General features: G+C 39.9%; 2 protein-coding genes across 7 annotated transcripts in view; both read left to right on the top strand.

Annotated features, from left to right (window-relative positions):
- LANCL3 (LanC like 3) overlaps window positions 1-13,592 on the top strand; it is a 100,269-nt gene extending 86,677 nt beyond the window's left edge. The window contains exon 5 of one of the 2 annotated variants that reach the window (XM_027607462.2): window positions 11,074-13,592. In XM_027607462.2, coding sequence (XP_027463263.1) covers window positions 11,074-11,146 — 73 coding nt within the window. In that variant the 3' untranslated portion in view covers window positions 11,147-13,592. Of the gene's footprint in view, window positions 1-4,404; window positions 5,488-11,073 lie in introns of those variants that run through there. The other variant, XM_027607461.2, reaches the window with a different exon arrangement.
- Window positions 13,593-14,813: 1,221 nt separating this feature from the next.
- The window catches only part of XK (X-linked Kx blood group), a 44,325-nt gene continuing 36,221 nt past the window's right edge, over window positions 14,814-22,917 (top strand). For 2 of the 5 annotated variants that reach the window (XM_027607457.2, XM_027607455.2), the window contains exons 1-2: window positions 14,814-15,264; window positions 22,545-22,807. In XM_027607457.2, the coding sequence (XP_027463258.1) occupies window positions 15,020-15,264; window positions 22,545-22,807 (508 nt within the window). In that variant the 5' untranslated portion in view covers window positions 14,814-15,019. Of the gene's footprint in view, window positions 15,265-22,544; window positions 22,808-22,917 lie in introns of those variants that run through there. The other 3 variants (XM_027607458.2, XM_027607459.1, XM_027607460.1) reach the window with 3 other exon arrangements.

Genomic DNA, 22,917 nt, shown 5'->3' with positions numbered 1-22,917 from the left:
CAGGTTTGTGAGTAGAATCTTTCCCTGCACTGTATTTTCAGGTCATTTATTACTGGTATTTACGAAAGCTTTTTAAAACGTGCATATGGGCGCCTGGGTGGCCAGTCGTTAAGCGTCTGCCTTCGGCTCAGGTCATGATCCCAGGGTCTGGGATCCAGCCCCGCATCAGGCTCCCTGCTCGGTGGGAGGCCTGCTTCTCCCTCTCCCACTCCCCCTGCTTGTGTTCCCTCTTTTGCGGTCTCTCTCTCTGTCAAATAAATAAATAAAAATATTTAAAAAAAATAAAAAGTGCATATTATTGCAGCTTAGCAATCCAAGATGCACTTCTTTCATATAAATCTGCATTGTATCTTATAAACATCTTAGTTTTGATAGGTGTAATGATATATCTGGCCACCTTTCTGAACTCCATTGCTGTTTCTATTAGATTTTCATTAGAGTCCATTGGGTTTTAGACAGACATATTTGCAAATAATTATAATTTTGTTACTTCCTTCCTCATTTGTATTCTCCCCCTCCTCCCCCGTTGCATGGGTCAGAATCTCCATAAAAATGTTCATTAACACGAGCAATAGTAATGATGATTTTATTAGGAATGCTTCTATGTTTCACCCTGACCTTTGAAATTTGCTTCTTATGATGTATATCATGTCCGGTCATGACACTCCTCTGTTCAGGAAAATCCAGTGGCTTCCCATATGACTCAGGAAAAGCCAAAGTCTGTCCTTTGCACAAAAGGTGCTACAGGATCTTGCCTCCCATTACCTCTGTGAGATCATCATCTGCTCTTTTCCACCTAGTTCTTTCTACCACAGTGGCTTCCTTTTGGTTCTTTGAAGGTGCCAGGTGCAACCTACCTCACTGTTTTGTTTCCCCCCACCCCACCTGTAATACTCACTTTCTACATATATCTCCTAGGCCCCTGACTTCATTCAGACCTTCACTCTAAAGTCATTTTCGCAGAAAGGTCTTCCCAAGCCAACTTAGCTAATATTCAGTGTAAAAAAACAACAACAACATATAAAATACCTTTTATGACATTTGCTGGTAGACACTGAAGGAAAAATATTAACATATGTCAGTCCTCCATTTGGAGCTTCATTGTTCAGGAATTGTTAACATATTTTGATTCATGGCTCCCTAATCTGTTTGGTTGCAGCCTGACCTTTTATTTCCCAAACATAGAAAAAGGAAGTCCTTTTGGATTCTGTCTAGACTAATGTGATATCACCTTTGGGACTGGTTTCATCAGAGATTGTCAGGCCCTAGAAAGCCTAGTCAAAAGGGCCAGAACAACCCCTCTATTTTTCTGGCCGACCAGTCCTAGATTACAGAGTCTCTTAGTATGAGGTTCTGGGGTCCAGGGCCCTTCAGACAGGTTCCATTTCTCACTTCCAGGTAGAGCCTGAAAATGTGCAGGTCATATCTGAATATATGGGGGGGGGGCATTGCATTTAATTGCTTTAGTGTACTGAAATTTCCACTTCATTATAATTCAAGGTTAAATATTCTATGGCCCAAACTGGGGAAACTTCCCTAATTTTGGCAGTTCCTAAAACAGTAATGTCAGACAATATGTACCTTCTTGTAATAAACATTACTTAGTCACTGGTTGAAATTTATAGTTGCAGAAAAATAGTTGATAATGGTTTCAGTTTCTTCTATCATTATTTAATTATTCAGGGTTTCTACCTCTTCTTGAAATAATTTTGGTAGTGAATATGTTTCTATAAAAACATTTAGTTCATATGGATTTTCAAATGTTTGATATAAAGCTTTAACAGTATAGTTCCATGATATTTTAAATTTCCCATGTCTGCGATTATATGCCTTTTTGCATTCCTAATGCTTTTCCTTTTTGGTCAGAAACCAACATTTTGTCTATGTCATTCATCCTTTCAAGGAACTGGCTTTTAGTTTTGTTTATTGATTCTTTTTGTGTTTCTTTTGCTTCTTAATTCATAGAAACTTTCTGCCTTTCTTTTGATTTTCTAGTATTCCTCTCCTTTGTTATTTTCTACAGTTAAAAAAATATTTCATTAGAATACCTTACATCTTTCTGACAATAACAGTAATAAAATTCTCAGATGGATGAATTTTCCAGTTCAATTCTTGTCATAATCCGTATGTTTTGATATGTAATGTTCTCGGTGTCTGTAATTCATTTTAGTTCTAGAATTACCATTCTGACTTCTATTTTGACAGAATTTTTTAGAAAAATAAATTTGTTCGCTTGAAATTTGCATCACTGGGTAGATTTGGGGAGCAGTTATTTCCACTTTATTTATTTATTGATTTTTTAATTCAAATTCAATTGGTCATTTTCACTTGAATGTGATAACTATACCGGTCAGAGCACAATGAAACTGCTACTCTCATACATTGCTGGTACTCTTATAAAATGCTATATATCATTTAGAAATTATTTTGAGAAGCACAAAAAATGTTTATCATATTACTTTTAAATAAAATGTAGGATATTAATATTATACAGACTATAATTTAAATAATGTGCTAAATAAATCAAAGCTTGTGGGGGAAAAAGGTCAGGAGGAGAAAGAACAAAATTAACTATGGGTTTCTTTTCAAGTATGATAGAATGGTAGTCTCTGTTTTATATACATTCCACTATGTTTATGTGAAAAACGATATTTACCATTTATCAAATGCTTGCCATATGCTCAGAGCCTAACATATGGTATCTTTAATCTTTACAGGTAATATTACACAACTCTGCAACTTCACCGTTTTAATGTCAGATTAAGAAATTTGCCAAAGTTCATATAACATGAAATTATCAGAATTCGGGATCTCAACTCCAAAGCCCTTCCTCTTTCTGCTCTACCAGAGCTTCTTAATCTAGGGCTTGTGAATTTACTTGAGAAAAGTATTATATCTCAAACTGAAATGGAGCATTACCTTCAATTCTGACTGTAGATAATAAGCCACAGGAGAATTAGCAGTAGCTGTGACTCTCACCAGTAGAAGTCATAGATATTCTCATGTCGTATTGCTCTTGTTGCAGATATTATGAAATATATTTGACTCTCATAACTACTTAGAAATGTCAGCAGTTATTAGACCCACTACTAGATCTTGTTCTTTAATGTGTTAATAAGGAATCCATATATTATTATTTCACAAATTGGGTTTTACAACTTTTGCTAACTGTGCCTTCATATAATTAATTTCCTTGGGAATCCTGTGTATTTTATTTTCTGTATTTGAAGACTTTTTTCTCTGGGAGGAGTCCAAACTGTGAAATGATCCGTGGCACTGTAAAGCTTATGACTCCTTGGAGCTATACTTTGAAGTTTCATTGCATAATGACAAATTTTGAATTAACTCTTTAAGAGGCATCATCATTATACTGTTTAAAATTTTTAACTCCATTTAAAAATTGTTGCATATTCAGGAAAACAGTGGATAGAAAAATTGTACCAAACAGAATTGCAGTATGTTTCCTGCTGACTTATTTTAAGCTGCTGTTGATAATTCCAAGAGCCCTAAAAAGATCAAATAAGTAATTACTCTTTGTAGGACTCCCCCCCCCACACACACACAGTAGCAATAATCTAAATTTATGACAGTATCAGCTCTCAGGCCTTACCAACCTGTGAGTTCCTCTGAATTGGTGATTGTGTCAGCAGGTCCGAAAAGAGATAACACAGATCACAGCACTTTCAAAGCTGTAAACTACTACAGTGTTACTCATTATCAACAATTTGAATAGGATTTGTGGCAAATACAGGTAGAAGAAAAAAGATCTTTCATCGAGAATCTAGAGGCTAGTGATTTATTTTTAAGGCAGATGTCCTAAAAATAATCTATCTTGGAGCTGAGTTTGCTCTTTGATGTCATGATTATAAAATGTTGCTTGCCTTTTCCCATTCATCTTATTCCTTTGTTTGCCCAAAGCACAGGTTGTATAAAATCTTGCCCATTTATTTTCACAGTCTCTGCTCTCTGTCACATATAAATGAAACCTAGCTCAGAAATGATATGCCTGCAGAATCACAGCATATTTACTCTTTTAAAGGAACAGTCATACCTCAGCTTGCTTCTATTCCAGATAAATAAAAATATGGTTATTTATCTGTCTCTTTTAATTATTGGATGACAGAAGGAATGAAATCCACAGAAAATACCAAACTGCTTTGCTTTGCAAACTCTGACAATAGTTGAATTTGCTTGTCAACACAATTTGTTGTGAAACATACACAATTATATAACAGATCCTCTTTTCTTTTTTTTTAAACAGAGAAAAAGGTTTTCGTAGAATATTATATAGTTCTGCAAAGAAAATGGTGCTAGAACTTTAACTTAGCAGAGAGGAGGAAGAAGCAACGGAAGGCCAATAATATGGGAACACTCCCGTGTTCACATGTTCTTTTCTTCTCTTAGGTTTGCTGAGTTTTTATTTACGGAGGAATTCAAGGCCGGCTCTCGGGTCCTTGAAAGTATATACAGCTTGTATGAAGGCTTCTCTGGGACGGTGTGCTTTCTGATCGATCTGCTGCAACCCAATCAGGCCGAGTTCCCTCTCTTCAGCGTCTTTGTCTAGAAGGCTCCATCTCCCACTGTGGCCCTGTAGAAGGTCCCTGAGATTTCCCGAGCCTACCCGAGGCAGTTTCCACATAAGCCACATTCAATGGTTATCACAACCATGAGCCTTAACATTGCCGCCAGAAGGAAGGATGGGAGAAGGCAGGTGAAGGCAACATGATACCAGACTTGACGGAGAACAGCTTGAGAACCTGCAGAATTAAGACCCCACAACTCTTCTAAAAACCACAGAGACTTAAAATTTCAGGGAATAGATGTGAAAGCAGAGATCAGAGGAAAAAGGAAAGAGAAATGAGCCATTTTTCAGTTATGGCATAGAAAACAAAACTGAAATGTGGACTATGTAGATAAAATGCCAGTACCTTTGCAACTGGAAAGAGAATTTGGCCATTTGTGAGTGCCCTCCACCCCTAAATTCAGAAATAAACACAATCAAAAACTAAAGTAATTGCCCAGCTGAAAATTGCTAGGAGGAATGAAATGTCAGGTTGCTGAAGGACAAAAAAAGGAAACTCTTGGTTGTCTTAGGCCTTTACTTATTGAAATTTATCGTTTTTACTGAGTGGATAAATTTGCATATGAATCTCTATTGTTAATCATTAATCTGGGCACTTTAAAGGAAACATATCATAACCTTTTTTTTTTTAAAGATTTCATTTTTAAGTAATCTCTATGCCCAACGTGGGGCTCAAACTCACAACCCCAGGCGCCCCTAAACATATCTTAACTTAGTTTAAGTCCTGTTCAAAGTTTCTTTAGGCCTTATATCTCTTTTCCTGGTTCCTTTTTCTTTCTTAAAGCTCAATTGGAATAGTAAAATTCATAGGCTAGCAAATACTGTAGCAAGTGTTGCTGTCAAGTGTTTTTCTCAATTTGAAGCGTGAGCTGTGTCTATTGTTAATTAATATAAAATGCTTATGTAATCCCTATGAAGCTATTAGCTGAACTGTAAAATACACTCGTGGTAAAAATCACTCATCTCAAAGATCAGGGTAGCCACTACAAAGGTATGTCATTTCTGCCTTTGATGGAATACTGTGTTTCCTGGGACAGGCAGACCCCAGCTGAGAATGGGACCTAGCTAGCGATCGTGAAAAGAACATTGCTAAAGTTTATGCTGTTAGATTAAGAGATGAGTGAACTCCTTGGCTGATCACCTTAGTCTCCAAGACACAGGCTCCACTAGAAACTGTCTACAATACCCACGGAGCCAAGTTGTTATATTAAATTCTACCCTGCTATATACACATAGAAGTTGTAAAAACTACTTCAGGTAAATGGGGTTTTGCAGAACATGGTAGGAACATCTGTCAGGTCAGAATGCGAGCTTACCCGTTTCCTAGAATTTGGTCACTAGTGATTTCATATATCGGAGTAAGGAGGGACTTGCGTGCCGTACAAGATTAAAGAATTATTCAAATAGTCATTAAATATTTGCATATATGTGATAGATGTAAAAATATATATGTATATTCTACATCTATCTCCATGTAAACCCAAACACTTATTAAGTTCAGTAATTCCTAACTTCTTGATTTATAGATAAACTGGGAGGAGTTGGGAATACTCTGTTGTCTCAAAATATGTGTGTGTGTGTGTCTGTCTGTCTGTCTGTTGGCATGTATGTGTGTGTGCCATGTGCTGTGTGTGTGTGTGCACACGTGTGCACACTTATTTTCCTGGGAAGAGGTTCTCTAGCATTCATAAGATTCTTAAAGGATCTGTGGCCGAAGAAAGGTAAAAACTACCTTTGTATATTTTATGACTTTATGTTTGCACTCATCAGAACAAGTTAGGACCAAATGGTTTTGAAAAACTTGCACCTTTTTCATTTATTGTTTCATTTTCATATCCTCAGATATAAATATATGAAATTGGCTTCAATTGTTCATTTTGAAAATACTCAGGTTAGAGCAACACCACATAAATAACAGCTTCGGTTGACTCTCAAAGTTGGGTTCTGGAAGTTCTTTCATGAATAGTCTAGGCCCTCTCTGAAAGCCTTAAAGTGAAATGCCTTCTATGGAGCAGTCTCCTTTTGAAATGATAGTGGTACCTGCTTTTCAGCATCTGGTTTCAATTTCATTTTCTTTGGCCTCTATAGGCTGAAAGTAATAAGCATCCAGTATACAGGGCTTTATGGAATACATGCTTTTGTCATCATCCATCAACCTTTCAAGATGATTTAGGTAATTGATCCAAAGTCTCACAGCAAGGAAGGGGCAGAATGAAGATTCAAATCCAGGGTTTCGCTTCACAAGTATATTTATTCAGTACTCCAGACTAGAATCTGGGGATACAGCAGTGAACCAAAGTACCCCTGGAAGGTACCTTCTGTTTCTGTTTGCCAATCCTTTCACCATTAATTCTTGAAACCTGAAACCTAACGCCCTAAGAAGCGATAATCTAGTTCAACATATCAGTTTCACTTCTAGGAACTTCAGAACAACTGGACTCATTTATGCTCGCCCACCCTTTTAAGGTCTAGCAGGGTAACCATGACATTGTGCTGACTCTTCTGAAAAGGCAACACTTTTGTGTGTCAAATCCAAGCAAAGGCCATGTCTGAGTGTGTCTTTATGAATTGACACGTTGGTAAATTAGAAACAAGGGTAAGCTTGTTTAGCACTTAAACATGTTGAAAGTTTCCATTTTCCTGAAAGAGTAGAATTGTAGCTTTTGGAAGATCCTCTTCTATCTTGTTTTCCCAAGAAGGAGGAAAAGACCCTTAAGTGTTGCGGTAGAAAGCATGGCCTGTCACTTCTTATTTAATTAACCAACTTGTTCCATTCTAAGCAGTAACATCCTTTTCTGAATAAGTGCTTAGGCAGGTTGCCTCGTGAAGGTGACAGGGGCATTTTCACCACCACTAGTGTAATTTTAATATTAGTTACTCTATGTGGCATGAATAGCTATAAACCCTGAAGGTAACAGTGGAAATATTTGAGGATAGATTGAAAGAATCTCTCCACAATGGGGAGACTGCCGTATACTTTAAGAATGGGAAGTTTTGGAGAATATTACAACTCTGTGAATTTGCTTCATTAACACAATTACGGACCTTCTCTTCCACACATACCCCCAAATATCATATATTGTGCCCAATCACATTTCAGTCATCAGTTTCTACTTTTTTGCTCCATTCCTAACGTAATAACTGAGGTTTGACGAAAAGGTTTTTCAGCATATACACCCCTGTGATTCTTTAGGCAACTGACGACACTATTAAGACAATAGTATTTACTTTCTGATAATTTGAGAAACAGTCATTTTGTTGGTCTGTGTTAATTTGGAACTCTTCCATGGCACTATATAACTTTAACTTTCTTTGACACACTAAGATTTTAATCAAGGTAGTACTCAAATTGTTTCAATTCCTGTACAGAACAAATTTCAATAATTTCAATGCAACTAATGTAAGCTTGTGATTTATAACCATGCTAAGGAAACACATGAATAAAAGGACAAACATTAGTAATGCAAAGAGCCCTCTGCCCCTCACAGGATTGTCATGAGGTTGCCACTGATAAAAATGAATATAAGCCTGCTTCCTCTGCTTCTCTCTCTCTCTCTCTCTCTCTCTCTCTCTCTCCCTCTCTCTCCTTCTCTGTCTCTCATGAATAAATAAATAAAATCTTTAAAAAAATGAATATAAGAGAGTTTTGTAATATACAGGTCCTTTATATATTTTAAAGGGAACAAGTACCTACTATGTGCATAGAAAATTGTGCTCAAGTTTTGACCTCAAATACGCATGTCAGCCAAATGGAATCTCCATATGTGGATGCAGTGCTTGGGGTCCGGATCACTTGGTGGGTAAAAATGAAGTGTATGTTTTTTATATTCTAGAACCAATCCTGACCATAGTATTCGTGCCTCAGAAGGTTCTGATTCACTGGGGCTTAGTAAATAAGAATAGGCTGGTTTAGCTCGGAGCTCCTTTTAATGCAAATATTTATTTTGCTTGCTGGAAACAAAGGATTACAGTGCCAGTAATGTAAGAAAAGGAGCTGGTAGGCGAGCTCTGCAGAGCAAAAATGACCTGGGAAATAAAAGTATTTTTGGTTGAGTTTGGTCCGCAGTATAATTCAGGCCTCAGGACTGTGTGACATATAGCAATAGAAACATACTCTCAATTACATATGAGGCCTTCTTTTGGGGATCTGGGTTATTTATTCAACACTGTCCCAAATTAATAGACCAGCCTCAGATTCGCCAAGGCCACGTTATCTTGGCATAAACTTGGCCAGGAAAGCAAATGAAAAGGCAACCAAAGGGGTGGGTGGGGAAAGCTTGCTGGAGCTCAGCATCTCAGCGTGAGTTGCTGAGGCACTTTTTAATGCTAAGAACCAGTCATCTTACTTGTGGGTTTTATTGCTTCCTGGGACCTCTAATCCCCGCCACCCCCACCCATCTCCCCACGATTCAGCAACTTCTTGTCCTCCCTTTGGTCTTTAAATAGTACATTCTGATGTTTATTTTTTCCTGTGTGTGCTTAATCATGTGACCTCCTTTTGCCTGGGAGGGCAGGATTTCTCCTTATCTCTTCCATCCTTGTCAGTTCGTAGCTAAAAGCTCCAGGCTCAATAAGGCTGGACTCCCCTCTGGCCAGAAGGGCTGACCTCTAGGTCAGCCGCCGCAGGAGTTGGGCCCATTGTGCAGTCAGGCCACAGGTCCGGGACAGCTCACCCCGAGTGCAGCTGTGCCGGAGAACAGAATGACGGCTGCATCCGTCCTGCCTCTCCTCCATAAAGAAACCTCGTCATTTTATTTGCACTGCTGTGAAAAATCCCAAAGTTGATGCTACATTAAGTATCTGGGTCTTCTGCATTACCATAACTGTCATACCGGGGGTGCCCTCTCTCGCTGTTTCTTTAATTGAAAGTGCTAATGAATTGAGGCCTGATGGATGAGTGCCTTTAGGGTTAAGAAACATTTTTTAAAAATTCCCTTCAAATATTGAACCTTGTCATTTCCACCTAGACTCTTCCACAAATGGCAAAGTCCCTTGTCTGCAGAAATTCCTGCATCTTCTTTTGCCTTCGTGAACCTGTTACTTTCACCTCTGAACTGAATTTGAAAAATCATTTAAAACGAAAACCAAATCATATTTTTGTTCTTTGGAGAGGTTTGTTAGTGAGTCAGATGGTGAAAAGAGCAGGCTGGCCTTCCTTTTCTTGCCTTTCTCGTCCGCATACAGTATCAAGGAAGAAGAAGCGAGACAGGGAGAAAAGATGCAAGAGGCGAGGCTTGACTGTGGAGGACTGTGAAAACACGGTTTGCAAGCCCTTCCTATTTGTCTCCTCTTTGGTTTTTTCCTAGTCAGCCCCCCCCCCCCGCCTCCCCCGTAGGAAATTCTGTGTGTGTGTGTGTGTGTGTGTGTGTGTGTGTGAGAGAGAGAGAGAGCAAGCGAGAGAGAGCAAGACTAACTTAGGGAGAGTCAGTCAGTATCACATATGATATAAAACCCAACAGCTCTTAGATATATATCTGAGTGGTGAATAGGTATATGCAAGCATACACTGATGAATGAATGGGTCTTCACTGTGTGTTAACTGCCCTCTAATAAATGAGTACATAATTAATGAGGGCCCTAGTTACACTTCTAGTTGTCTATCTTAAGCATTCATTTTCATTAAAACTTCTGCCAGGTTAGAGCCATTAGTAGCCAGCTACAGAAGATAACAGATGTGTTTCACAAATAAGGCCGCAAATGCGAGTCACATGCAATTTTAAATTTTTCTAGTAGCCACGTTAAACAAAAAGAGGAAATTAATTTGAATAATGTATCTGATTTAACTCAATGTATCCCAAATATTCCCATCTCAACATGTAATCAGTATACAATTATTAATGAGATATTTTACCTTTTTTTTTTTTTGTCCCGGGTCTTCAAAATCTGGTGTGTATTTTACACTTACTGCACGTCGCACATGGGACTAGCCACATTTCAAGTGCTCACGAGCCACATGTGGGCTGGCTACTGTATTGAACAGCGGAGGGCTGGCATATACTGCTGTTTCACGGTACTGATGTGGTCTCCCCACAGCTGATGTATGTGTTTGTTGTTATGAGAGGAAATGGAGACAAAACACTGCATGTTCTTTGAGTCCTGTGGTGTTTCCCCAGATTCCGAACACTAATACCAAGAGCTGCCCTGGGGAAAAATAGATTCTGTGATTAAATAAGTTAGGCAAGTGCTGTTCTTTTACCCCCTTTTGGAGCTTTTTATGGTGTATTAACATACCACAGACTCGGAGAAGACCCTCTTGGATAAAGAAAGTTGTTTGTGTCTGTAACGTTCAACCTCCTGATTGTCGCTGTTGCCCAGCTGCCAACTATAAAAACATGGTTAGTCTGGCATGCTATGTTTATGGTATACTTATAAAATTGTTTTTTCTATGGAGGAGTTTTAATACTCTTCCCCACACCCCGGCCCATTAAAGATATCAGAACAATGGTTCTGTCCCAGACTATTAATCCCTATTAATTATCTTGTCCTCACAGAGACCTGAGGTCATTCTTTACTACACTTCTGGGGACAAGAATTCTGAAAATTGCCACAAGTGTCTCTACATAAGAAAAATTTTGTGTCTTCCCCCCCTTCTCCACTCTTCTTGGAGCCTACCTATCTCTACTTATTCTTTGTATTCAGAATCACCCGAGAGCCAAGATACATTGTCTTGTTCTAGAGCCACCTACTAAATTGAAACCAGCAGATTGTTTTAATGTCTTGCGCATGGACGTAGGTCTTCAGAAAGTACCCAAATACACACCTTCCTCTCATGCTTTCAGAAATTATGAGCACTCTAGAAAGACGAGGGGAGAAACATCTGAATGTGCATATGTGTAAACACAGAATACAGTCTCTTAAGTAGAGTAATGCCACCCTGCTGTTGCTTTTTTATATTTTGTGTGTGGTGTTGATTTACATGCTTTAATGTGTACTGTTTTTGTAAAGTGAGTAAAGTAGCCGTGTTAGCAATCAGTTTAAAGAAGATACAAACTATACTTAGCAGCTGTCAATCTTCAGCAAATGACCTTTTTGCCTTTGTTTTAGTGGGACCTCTGAAGCTGCCCCCATAAGTTTTGTTTTGCTATCTGTGTGCTTAAGTGGCAATTACTGATTATCAACTTCTTTGCTGAATTTGGTCCAAGTTGACTGCAGTAACTCTTATAATGTGTATGTATTCAAATAAGAAGATTGATCTTAATGATCAGTTTTGTCTCTGTTTTTTAGGACTTTAGTATTTCAATATTAGAAATGTCTTCTGAAGACGAGCAGCAGAATCCCTTTGCTCTTGAAAATGCAAAGTGTACCATTGGTTTTATATAGACTCTCCAGGAGTAGGAGTGGAACATTTGAAATGCAAGAGTTTGGTTTTAGAATCTGTCTGATAATGACGGGCAGCCCCTTCTCTAAAAAGGTAACAGCTCCCCCAACTATGAACATCTGGGGGAGCTCTACTTGGAAAGGCAGTCTGAATTTTAATCTCATGGATTTAAAGGCACTAAATTAACAAACATTTTTAAAAATGGATTTTGTAGAATCCAATTATTAAGGAAACACTTTGCAAAGCCATATATTGGGGACTAGTCAAGCACCACATGCTAGTTTTGGAGTGAGCATTTACCAAGTGAATAGAATTTACTTCACCAAAAAGATTTTTTGCACAATTGACAATACTTACAGTAATATGATTGTATCATTGGAGGAAAAAAAGCTCACCCTCCTAATGATACATTTCACATTCTCTAGTAAACTAGTGCAATTACTTATTATTTTAGGGGATACAAAAGAATAATCTGTCAATAGAATATAACTGCTTATTCCTAATTGTATCTAGGATTGAATACATACTATTATTTAAAGCAGTATTAAATTTTGAAGAACTGATCAATAAATTAATATTAATAAAACTGTACTCTTTGCAATACACTTGCCTCAGCACAAATGCAGAGTTAACATAAAACTATTAAAAAATACACCAAATAGAGATTAGTTGTTATTACCTTAAACTCCTGATTTCCATTAACATTAAATCCAACACCAGTTATCTGTTGCCTATAACTAAAATTTTGAAAGTCTTGCACACAAAATGAGAGGCTTCTTCAAAAATGCCTTTTTGCCAAAAACAGGTTCTACGACCTCTTGCTAATTATATTTCTTTAGGGGTACTTTGAGGCACGTTCAAAGACGAATCGTTAGCAGTTAGGTCTAAATTTAGAGCAGAACATTCTGCCAGATATTTTACTATATCACAAAATGTTGTAGTACTGTATTTTATAATGAAACCAAATTCTCAAGTATTCTGGTATGTTACATATTATTATTATACCAAAAAACCACTTTCTATAAGTCTGTTATTATGTACATATTTTAAAAAATGGGTATTTCAGTCCTAGGGAGAAAGTATAATGCAATACGTGACATTAAATTGGTCTTTAGTCAAAATCCATTTAGGTATTACAGGGAAAGAGCAATCATAGGCTTGAATGTATACATTATTTTCAAGGACAAAATGGTAGATGATAATACATAAAGACACGGTCACTGGGGCAAGTTAGCTGGTGTGCATACTGAGAAGGATCAACTTGCAAATGCTCATCAGATTTTAGCTTTTGCTCTTGGTTGTTCCTGGAGGGGAAGTGCTACAGTCAGTTGATCTTGCCTCCCCTTCATGTGGGGGGGAGCTTTTCTCACAGTCACTGCATGGTATAATGACATCTCTTTAGAAGCAAGATTGAGTCAGAAGCTTAGAGATGCACCTTACTGTTTTAAAAACTGCTGTTATGATGTTCTAAACACTGTGATCTTTCCAAATGTGTTTTCTGTATTAGTTTTGTACTGTAGAAAATAATTCACCATAAACTGGACTCTGTAGTGTTAAAAGCAATGTTATTTCTGGCTTATCTTTCCCCATATTTATGTACAGTCTACTTAATAATATGAAACCTGTGATAATTCTTTGCCTTAAAATAAAATCCAAGGCTAAATATTGAGTGTGCTCTAATTAATAATTCTAAGCTACAAATTAATTTTTCCTTTAAACCTTAATACAGTGTCAAATACAATATTACCCAAATATTCTGTGGAGTGTTGCTGCCTATTCTGTGTTTGTGACAGTGTGTGTATCTTGATCCAGGACATGGTGGCCTGCTGGGTTCTATAAATAGATATTAGTAATCCTTTCAGAGAATGGGCCTGCTACCTCTCAGCTGTTGGCTGAATCCTCCCCTTAACCCTTGTAAATAGATTTTCCCATGCCACACAAGAATGAAGAAAAACAGCCCTTCATGTTCTCTCCCTCTACAATTTTTGTCTTGCTTTCTTCTGAATCTTCATATTCTATTTGTGTTGACATCATTTTCCTAAGTAGAAAAATGACAGCTAGGCCTTACGATTGATGGAATCACCTAATTTCAGCAGGGAAAGGGACCTTGTAATTATTAAGGTCTAATCCCTTATGGAACAGGTTAGGACCAGAGTTTTAGGGAGATTTAGTGACTTGCTCAAACTCTGAGGGACAAGGGGGTGGGCTGAGCCCCTCCTGAGGTTCACAAGGTTGTCACAAGCTCAATGAGTGAAGAGGAATTATGTTAGTTCTGGGGCTGGCACACACTAGCAAGCAGAGGTATGCCTTGGGCTAGAAAACCGTTTCCTTATTAGGTCCTGGTCTTTACTCTGTGCGGGTTAGTTACAGAGGAATACATTATGTAGGCAGTTTTTCTGGGAGAGAAGGCTTTGGCTCCTAAGGATTGTCTCTGATGCTCTTTAACCACTGCAAGCAACGTTTTAGACCACTGTATCTGGAAGGCTGAAGGGCGTGCTTACTTGGCCCACTGAAACAGTAAATCCTGGATACAGGACTTTACGCTTGTACTTTGAAAAACATCTGTGTGGTCTGGTTATTTTTAAATGACTGGAAACGCTGGTGCTTTGAGGAATTAGGCGTTCCCTAGGCCCACAAAATAGAGACCTGGGATGGAAAGGCGTCCAGCCCCGGATTCTGGGCCCCATTGGTTGCAGTTTTTCGAAGGGATGTGTACGGGAGCGCGGGCCAAGGGCTCTAGGACCCAGAGGCTGAGCGCGGGGCCAGCAGGGCCCGCCGCAGCCGTTGGGGCTGCGGCGCGAGCAGTCGCAGGACGCAGGTTCGCGGCCCGCCTGAGGTCCGTCGCCGCGGAGACGCCGCGGGCAGAGGGTGGCGCGCGGGCGGCGCCCGGTGCGCGTGGGCGTGTCGGCGGGGCCGCGCTCCCCGCCCCAGCCCGGCCCGGCAGGTCGCCCCCAGGCCGCGCTCCAGCACCCCGGCCTCTGGGCCGGCCCCGTGCCCTCGGCGGGTAGCGCAGGGCGCGAGAGCAGTCGGGGCCGGGCATGCCGGGAGCCCCCCTCACCCCCCGGGCAGCCGCCGCCGCCACCCTGTCTGCCGCCGGTGCGCGCCGCTGACGCGCGGAGATGAAATTCCCGGGCTCCGTGCTGGCGTCCGTGTTCCTGTTCGTGGCCGAGACGACGGCGGCGCTGTACCTGAGCAGCACCTACCGCTCGGGCGGGGACGGCATGTGGCAGGCGCTGACGCTGCTTTTCTCGCTGCTGCCCTGCGCTCTCGTGCAGCTCACGCTCCTCTTCGTGCACCGCGACTTCAGCCGCGACCGCCCGCTCGTGCTGCTGCTGCACCTGCTGCAACTCGGGCCGCTCTTCAGGTGCGTGCGGGCCCCCGGGTCCCCTCCCCCTCTGCCCTGGCCGAGAGGGGCGGCTTTCCGGGAGGGGCCGGCGGCTGGCCTGGGTGCCGGGCCCAGGCCGGCCGGCCCTGCGCGTCGGCCCCACCGTTCCAGTCACGCGAATGCGACAGAATCCGGGGAGAGTGGGGATAAAGCCGGGGCGGACCGCCTTCCCTCTTAGGTTCTCGCATATGAAATTGCCAACACTCAGCTGAACCTGACCAACAGAAATGGCAGGTGCACATAGTTCGACCTCATGAAATACAAGCCTTCTCTGGGGTCAGGTGGGCTCTGGCAGGATTGGCTTGTGTCGTGACAAACCCTTGAGAAGTGTGTGGGCTGAATCGCCTTTAGAGCAAAAGCGTGTGCAGGTTCTTTAATTTATCAAACGCGGAGTTTCCTGTGTGCCGGCACTGTTCTGAGCGCTTCACAAATAACTAATTTATTTAATTCTCATGCAGAGCTCTAGAAATTACGCATCATTCTGTTGGTGTGGAAACAGGGTTGTAGAAATGCCTTCCTGCCCTGCCTGACTTACAAACATAGTGACTGAAGCTGGAACACAGTGTGCCATGAAGACAGAAACTTTCGTGCGTTAAGAAAAAAACCATCAGTGACATTTCTGGAAATTAATTTATATTAACACAAAGCAAGTCGAATGCACGGTAATGAAGTAGACTGGCTTATCTAAGGACCATGGAGAGAGTTTAAAATGTGTTGTTTCCACAGCTTTCAACCCTGTAGGAAAAGCAAAACAAAGGATTCTTACCTGTATTAGAAAGCAATTTATAATACTGAATTTAGACACAGGTGATAGATGAATTGGAAGAGATAGAAAGGCTAGAGCTCAGCTGCCAGAAGATTCAGCTAGCCAGGAATCTTCACCTACCAGGCAGTATCTCCCCCGCCCCAACACACACAGAGACCCAAAAAAGTCCAGTAGCAAGATAGATTTTAGAGAGCCCTATTCTAAAACTTTGCACTTCACATTAAATACAGCTATCCCACCTGACGCTCAGATTACGGACCTGCAGTTCACACACAGGACAAACTGGGTGAACAAGTCTCCCAGCATCCAGAAGCCACAGAATCCTAGAGAGGAACAGAAACAGGTACACTAGCGGTACTAAGGCCTTGCTACTGACATCTGAGAGTTGCAAGGGAAGAATTAGGGAGGAAAAAAGGAGAGAGAGAAAGAAAGAGAGGAATTTCAAAGTCGTGCAAACTGGTGCTATTTAGTGAGGAGGTAGTCCTCTCTGACCAAGTAGGCCACAGCATCCTGATTGTAATCCCGCTCGGTAAAATCAGTGTGATCTGACTTTGGGCAAGGCACTCATCATTTATTAACCTTATCTGTGAAAAGAAAACTCATTGCTCACGATGTTTAAATGAAGTGACAGATCAAGGGGAACTGGTGTTTCTCAGTGCTGCTTGTGCTAGATGGTTTGGTTGGTGCTAAGATACCTCAGTACGCTGAATCCTCACCATGGAGTAGATGTCACTTTTCCCATTTTATAGATAAGGAAAGGGACACCCCAGACCATGTTCACAAAGCTTCTTAGAAATTGAGTTTGGTTAAAAAAAAAAAAGAAAAAAGAAATTGAGTTTGGTTTATGTTCCCTACACTCTGAAAGAAAGCTGAAGAGTGTGGAGTATGTTTTACCAGCAGCGCCATCTTAAATTAAGGAAGTTTGGTCATCTTGGCAAAATCTAAACAAACGACCTAAATAGCTATCCAGGTGAGTGATCTCTATCATTACTGCCATTTAAAATCTTTCTAAATATTAAGAGTGACCCAAGACAAAGCTAGTGACGTGATATGTATAAAAATAAGGTGGCACATGTAAACCTGAGCTCAAGGAAATATACCAAGTTGTAGAGAGTGGTAATTTCTGGATGACGGAGTTATGGGCGGTTTTAATTGCCTCCTGGAAAATACAAAAAAGTGCATCATTTTTTCCCCTCATTATATGCTACTCTACATTTTTCAGTTTTTATAGTAAAAATATTTTAACTATTTTTAAAAAGTTTGATGCTTTGAAGAGATAACCTCTCAGCTATATAAAAAGTTTCAATTCCATAAAAAGACCTAGTTCCAGAAAATTCTGAATGGGTCATTGCCTTCTTGGGGGAAAAACAGAATAAGACCTAAAAAACAAAGCAACAAACCACCCCCTTCTGTCAGCAAGGACTCTCCCATTCTAATGCAACTGATGTATTTCAAGGAGATATTGGACCCATGATCTTAGAGCTGAGGTACACAAAACGTGGGTCCAAACCTCTTAGCTTCCAGATTAAGAGAAAAGCAATTTGCTGACGTGTATTCGCAGGACTTAGTATCTTATTGGAAGTTTTTACTGCTGGCAGTTTGATTCTATTTTAACTCCCAAGACATCAGCTTTACTTAAGATCAAAATTATTTCCCCCAAACAAAAGAGAGTCATGGTCTGTTTCTTTCCCCTCCTTACTAATTTGACTTACTAATATTTTGAAATTGTTTTTGGAAAATTTAGCTCAATTTATTTTTGGTTGGGTACTAACTAGCCAAACTCATGTTCTTTTTGGGTGAGATGCTGTTTTTGAGTTCACTCAGTTAAACTGCACTGCATTACACTATAATAATTATGGGCTAAATACTAAAAACTAGGCCCCGTTCCTTCTTTCCTTTAGGGAAGCACTGGGAGAGCACCGTATTTCATTTATCAGTCTTATATTTAAAACTGTAGTTGCAGTTTGTGTGGTTGTTTCCTTATTAAGCCTAGGTCTGAATGATATGATCATTGAATAGTATCTTGAATTTATTTTTTATTTTAAGGATGATCTTATTGTGAATGATAATAGATATTCTAGAAAACCAGAGGGGGAAAAACACCTAACAACAACAAAATCTGTTTATCATCCTTTTACAATAATGTTAATTTTTTAAATTGGGAGAAGGAATAAATATAAATGGGTTTCAAGTTCAAGGAATTTTCCTCCATTTTTATTTACTGGTATAATGAGGAAAATCTGGGTTTATAAAAATGAAAGCTAAGAAGTTCTAGTAATTTTTTTACAGAACATTGCAACATGATTCATGAGAGTATTTCTTTGTATAATAAGCTTTCAAAAGACTTTAAAATAGGGCGCCTGGGTCCAGGCTCAGTTGGTTAAGCGACTGCCTTCGGCTCAGGTCATGATCCTGGAGCCCCGGGATCGAGTCCCGCATCGGGCTCCCTGCTTGGCAGGGAGTCTGCTTCTCCCTCTGACCCTCTTCCCTCTCGTGCTCTCTCTCTCTCAAATAAATAAAATCTTTAAAAAAAAAGACTTTAAAATAATAGTAGCCTATATTTAAGAGCTTTTTTTTGTTTGTTTGCAAAGTGCTTATACGTACAGTATTTAATTCCATCCACTGTAAAACCCTGAGACCTGTCATTTTCTTTTTTGTTACAGTTGAGAAATTGAGGCAAGTAGCTTTTCAAAGGTCACATCCTGCTTTCTATGTAACCAGTTTGGTTCTTGGGTAGCCTCATTGAGCATGTGTGTCATCTGAAGATAACATGGCATGTAGGAAATCATAGTGTTTCTTTTGAAAACATGTTTTTGTTAACTGCTTTAAAGGGTCTCTGATACCACAGGTTATTTGTGCAGACACCAACAAGCATCGTTTCAGCTATGGGATAAACTCCTTCAACTGTGATGCTTGAAAATGGGGTGAAGTAAAAAAAAAAAAATGGATCGGCCTGCTGATTATCTACATTGTGGGTTGGCAGACTATGCCTCACCGGCCAAATCCCCCCACTACCTGTTTTTGTCAATAAAGTTTTATTTGGAAAACAGCCATGCCCATTCATTTAATGTATTATGTATGGCTGCTTTTGCACTGCAGTGATGGACTGAATAGTTGGGATACAGACTGTGACCTGCAAAGCCTAAAATATTTACTCTTTGTAAATCCTTTACAGAAAGTGGTTGCCAACCCTTGGTCTACATGATACTGAAAAATAGCCTTGAACGATTTTGATGAAAATATTTAACTTACAGCTATATTCAGACAATCTCTCCAGCAAAAAGAAAGAAAGAAAGAAAGAAAGAAAAAAACCCCACATTTGGAATAATTGGATGAGTTTTGCAGAATTTCAAGAAGAATGGTAGTTTGTTTCTTACCAGTTTTCTTAACCAGTAGTGGCAAGTAGGGGAAGTCTTAGGACCATACACACATTTATTAAACACCTACTATGTGTAAAACTCTGTGCTGAGATAAATGTATTAATTGGGAAAAACAGTGGATTGCGAGGATGTGCACTTGGGCTTCAGGGCCACCTCTGTCAGCCATTCTGGAACCTTCTATAATCCCGATTGGTAGACCTTGAAGTGTCAACAATTTGTCAACAATTCAGTACATGGTTCCTGTTTAATACAGCACCCTCCTCAGCATCAAGAGACTGGCTTTCTAAAAAAAAAAAGAGAGAGAGACTGGCTTTCTCCTCTGAACCTTTATTTTCATTCATTCACCTCTTAGCATGTGCTGGTGTTTGGTTGTTTAGTCTTTAAAAAGTCTAAGCTTGATTTTATAATTCAGGTAAAACATGTTTGTTGTTGAAAGGACAGAAGAGCAGAAAACAGATACACACAATTAAGAAATTTAAAAAACACTAATTTGACTGCCTAAAAAGAACAATATTTATCATTTTGTTGTATATCCTTACTCAAATTTTTATAGCAGTAAGCTGGTAAACTATCTCTTGGGGGGAAAAGCCCTGAATTGCAGAGTTTGCTGGTTTCTGTGATGTAAATATTCCCATCATGGCCTATTTCAAGCTACCAGTTTTTTAACAACTGGCTCACATGATTCCTACCAATTTAACAGCCTCTTGAGTCGGTATGAGCCAAATCCAGCACTCCAGTGTTTATGTGTATGTGTGATTTATATGTTTTTATATATGTGACTTTTTTTTTTTACAAAAAATGGAATTTTCTATGTATATTCTATTATAATTTACTCCTTTCACTTACCAAATATAGTAGACATTTTTACATATTAGTAGATGTATGTCTATACCATCAGTTTTAAGGACTGGGTAATACTTCATTGAATGTATATATTGTGATTTATTTAATTCTTGTTTTATTTTAGGACCCTTAGAGTATTCCCAGAATTTTCCTGTTGCAAATAATGCTATGATTCAAATTCTTGCAGTAGGCTTATATGAGAAATATTTTGAGAAATATTTTGTAAACCGAAAGTGCTATGTAAATATTAGTTGTGTTCATTATTATTCTCATGTATACGTACTCTTTTCCATTTAGATTGTGAGCACCTCTGAATGAGGCAGGTGTACCCCAGCTGTCTTTGCATTTCCCACAGCACTGGCAAAGTCCATCTGCATTCATCACATATTTGAGAATTAAGATGATGGTCAGTTTATTTTGTCTTGTAGTCCTTGTGTGAAGTTGCTAGGCCTCAAATAGTTCTTATAGATTGGCGTTTTTCTTTCTTTCTTTCTTTCTTTTTTTTTTTTAGATTTTATTTATTTGACAGAGAGAGACACAGCGAGAGAGGGAACACAAGCAGGGGGAGCGGGAGAGGGAGAAGCAGGCTTCCCGCTGAGCAGGGGGCCCGATGTGAGGCTCGATCCCAGGACTCTGGGATCATGACCCAAGCTGAAGGCAGACGCCCAACGACTGAGCCACTCAGGCGCCCCTAGATTGGAGTTTTTCTCAGAGAAAATTCAGTTGGTTTAGCTGGACTTGAACTCACAGCCTGTACTTCATTATTTTCAGTTGAACAAATTGACCCAGGCTTTTTAACCTGTTTTTATGTACTATATCAAAAGTGTCTTTGACCCCATTGGACAAAATGTACCAGACAAACCTGTCTCTCCCACCTTATCTCTCTTTCTCTTACGTACACACAAACACTGCTGTGTACCTTCTTCCTCCCAGGAAGGAATGAACAAAGACAGTAGTGACAAAATATGTCCACTTTGTACTCATCAGAGAGGCTCTTGCATTTCCTTTCTTACATCAAGTTTCATTTTATTATTTAATTATAAATGTATTCTTGTTGCCATAGTTGCCTCAGGTGAGAGTACAAAGTTAACTTTCAATAAAATAGATGAAGCCATAAAACCTTCTGGCAGCATCATAAGGTTGTTATGAAAATGCATGTTGGGAGAAAAAAAGTCCTTTAACAACTTTTAAACCTAAGGCCATGAACATTTTTCTTATTTCTAAGAAAAACACATTTTCCCCCAGCATTATATTATGAAGATTTTCAAACATGCAGAAGACAACTTAAAAGAATTATACAGTGAACACCCAAGTACTCACCACCTAGGTTCTACAGTTAACATTTTATTTCATGCGTCTTTCCATCCCTCGATTGACCCATCAATCCGTGTGTGTGTGTGTGTGTGTGTGTGTGTGCGTGCACTTCGGAGTAAATCACGCAGGTCAGTACTCTTCCTCCCTTTGGTATCCATATCATTACCTAGAGAGGAAAATCTAATTTTAAAAGCTAGGTACTCTGTCAGTCTAGAAAGGCGACTGGTTAAGGCTTCCTCCCTAGGGCAGGCTTATTCCATAAGTAAGACATAGCTGACAGACCTCCAGACAGGATTGACTTTAGTCATGTCCCATTAAGGGTTTATGAGAGCCGAGAGCTAGGTGGTATATTGTAGTCTTTTAGGCGAGTGCTAGATGGCAAGCTGCTCTGTGCTAGGGGCTCTCCCACCCATAGCTGCTGCTTTAACTGAGGTGATATGGGGCATCTACTGGATGTGGAAAAAGAATATACATATATATGAATATATATATCAGTACACACACAAACATACACACCCATATACTGTATTATTGCCACAACAGTGTGGCAAAGTACGTGTTCTCTCTGCTTTATAATTGAGGGAAAGCGTTCAAAGGTTAAATGACTTGACTAGGACTGCACAGCTAGTAAGTGTCATGAAGGGAAATTGAACATTCTTCTCTGGCTCTGGAGCCTGAACCACTTCCCCTTCCCTACTTGGTTTCCTTGCCTCGGTGGCCTTTGGCGTCCTCTCTCAATTAAGTTCACACTCATTTTCAGTCAGCCTGCTGGAGGGCCGCAAGAGGACCAACTTCATGCTCAGAACTCCTTGGAGTGGGTGATTTGAGAGAAGGGGCTGTAGTCCAGAGTAGCCAAGTCAAAGCTTTGAGAATCAGGCCAAGTGTAAGCAGGGTAACTGAGAGAAAACAGAATCCTGTCTGTCTCTGATTAACATGACTTGCTGATCTGTTTCCAGGTGTTTTGAAGTCTTCTGCATCTATTGTCAATCAGGCCACATCGAAGAGCCATATGTCAGCATCACTAAGAAGCGACAGATGCCAAAAAATGGCTTCTCAGAAGAAGTTGAGAAGGAGGTGGGCCAGGCCGAGGGCAAGCTCTTCACTCATCGGTCTGCGTTCAGTCGCGCATCGGTGATCCAGGCCTTCCTGGGCTCAGCCCCCCAGCTGACTCTGCAGCTGTATATAAGCACCCTGCAGCAGGACGTCACTATTGGAAGATGTATGTATATTTTTCATTTCTGCCTGCATTCAGGGGTCAAAGTGGGAGTAAAACAAAGTTTATTTTGTTTCATGTGAAATTCATTCGTATGTGCCTTCAGTTCTGAATCT

The sequence above is a fragment of the Zalophus californianus genome, chromosome X, assembly GCF_009762305.2.
Source record: "Zalophus californianus isolate mZalCal1 chromosome X, mZalCal1.pri.v2, whole genome shotgun sequence".
NCBI lineage: Eukaryota > Metazoa > Chordata > Mammalia > Carnivora > Otariidae > Zalophus > Zalophus californianus.
This window is presented reverse-complemented; position numbering and strand designations above follow the sequence as displayed.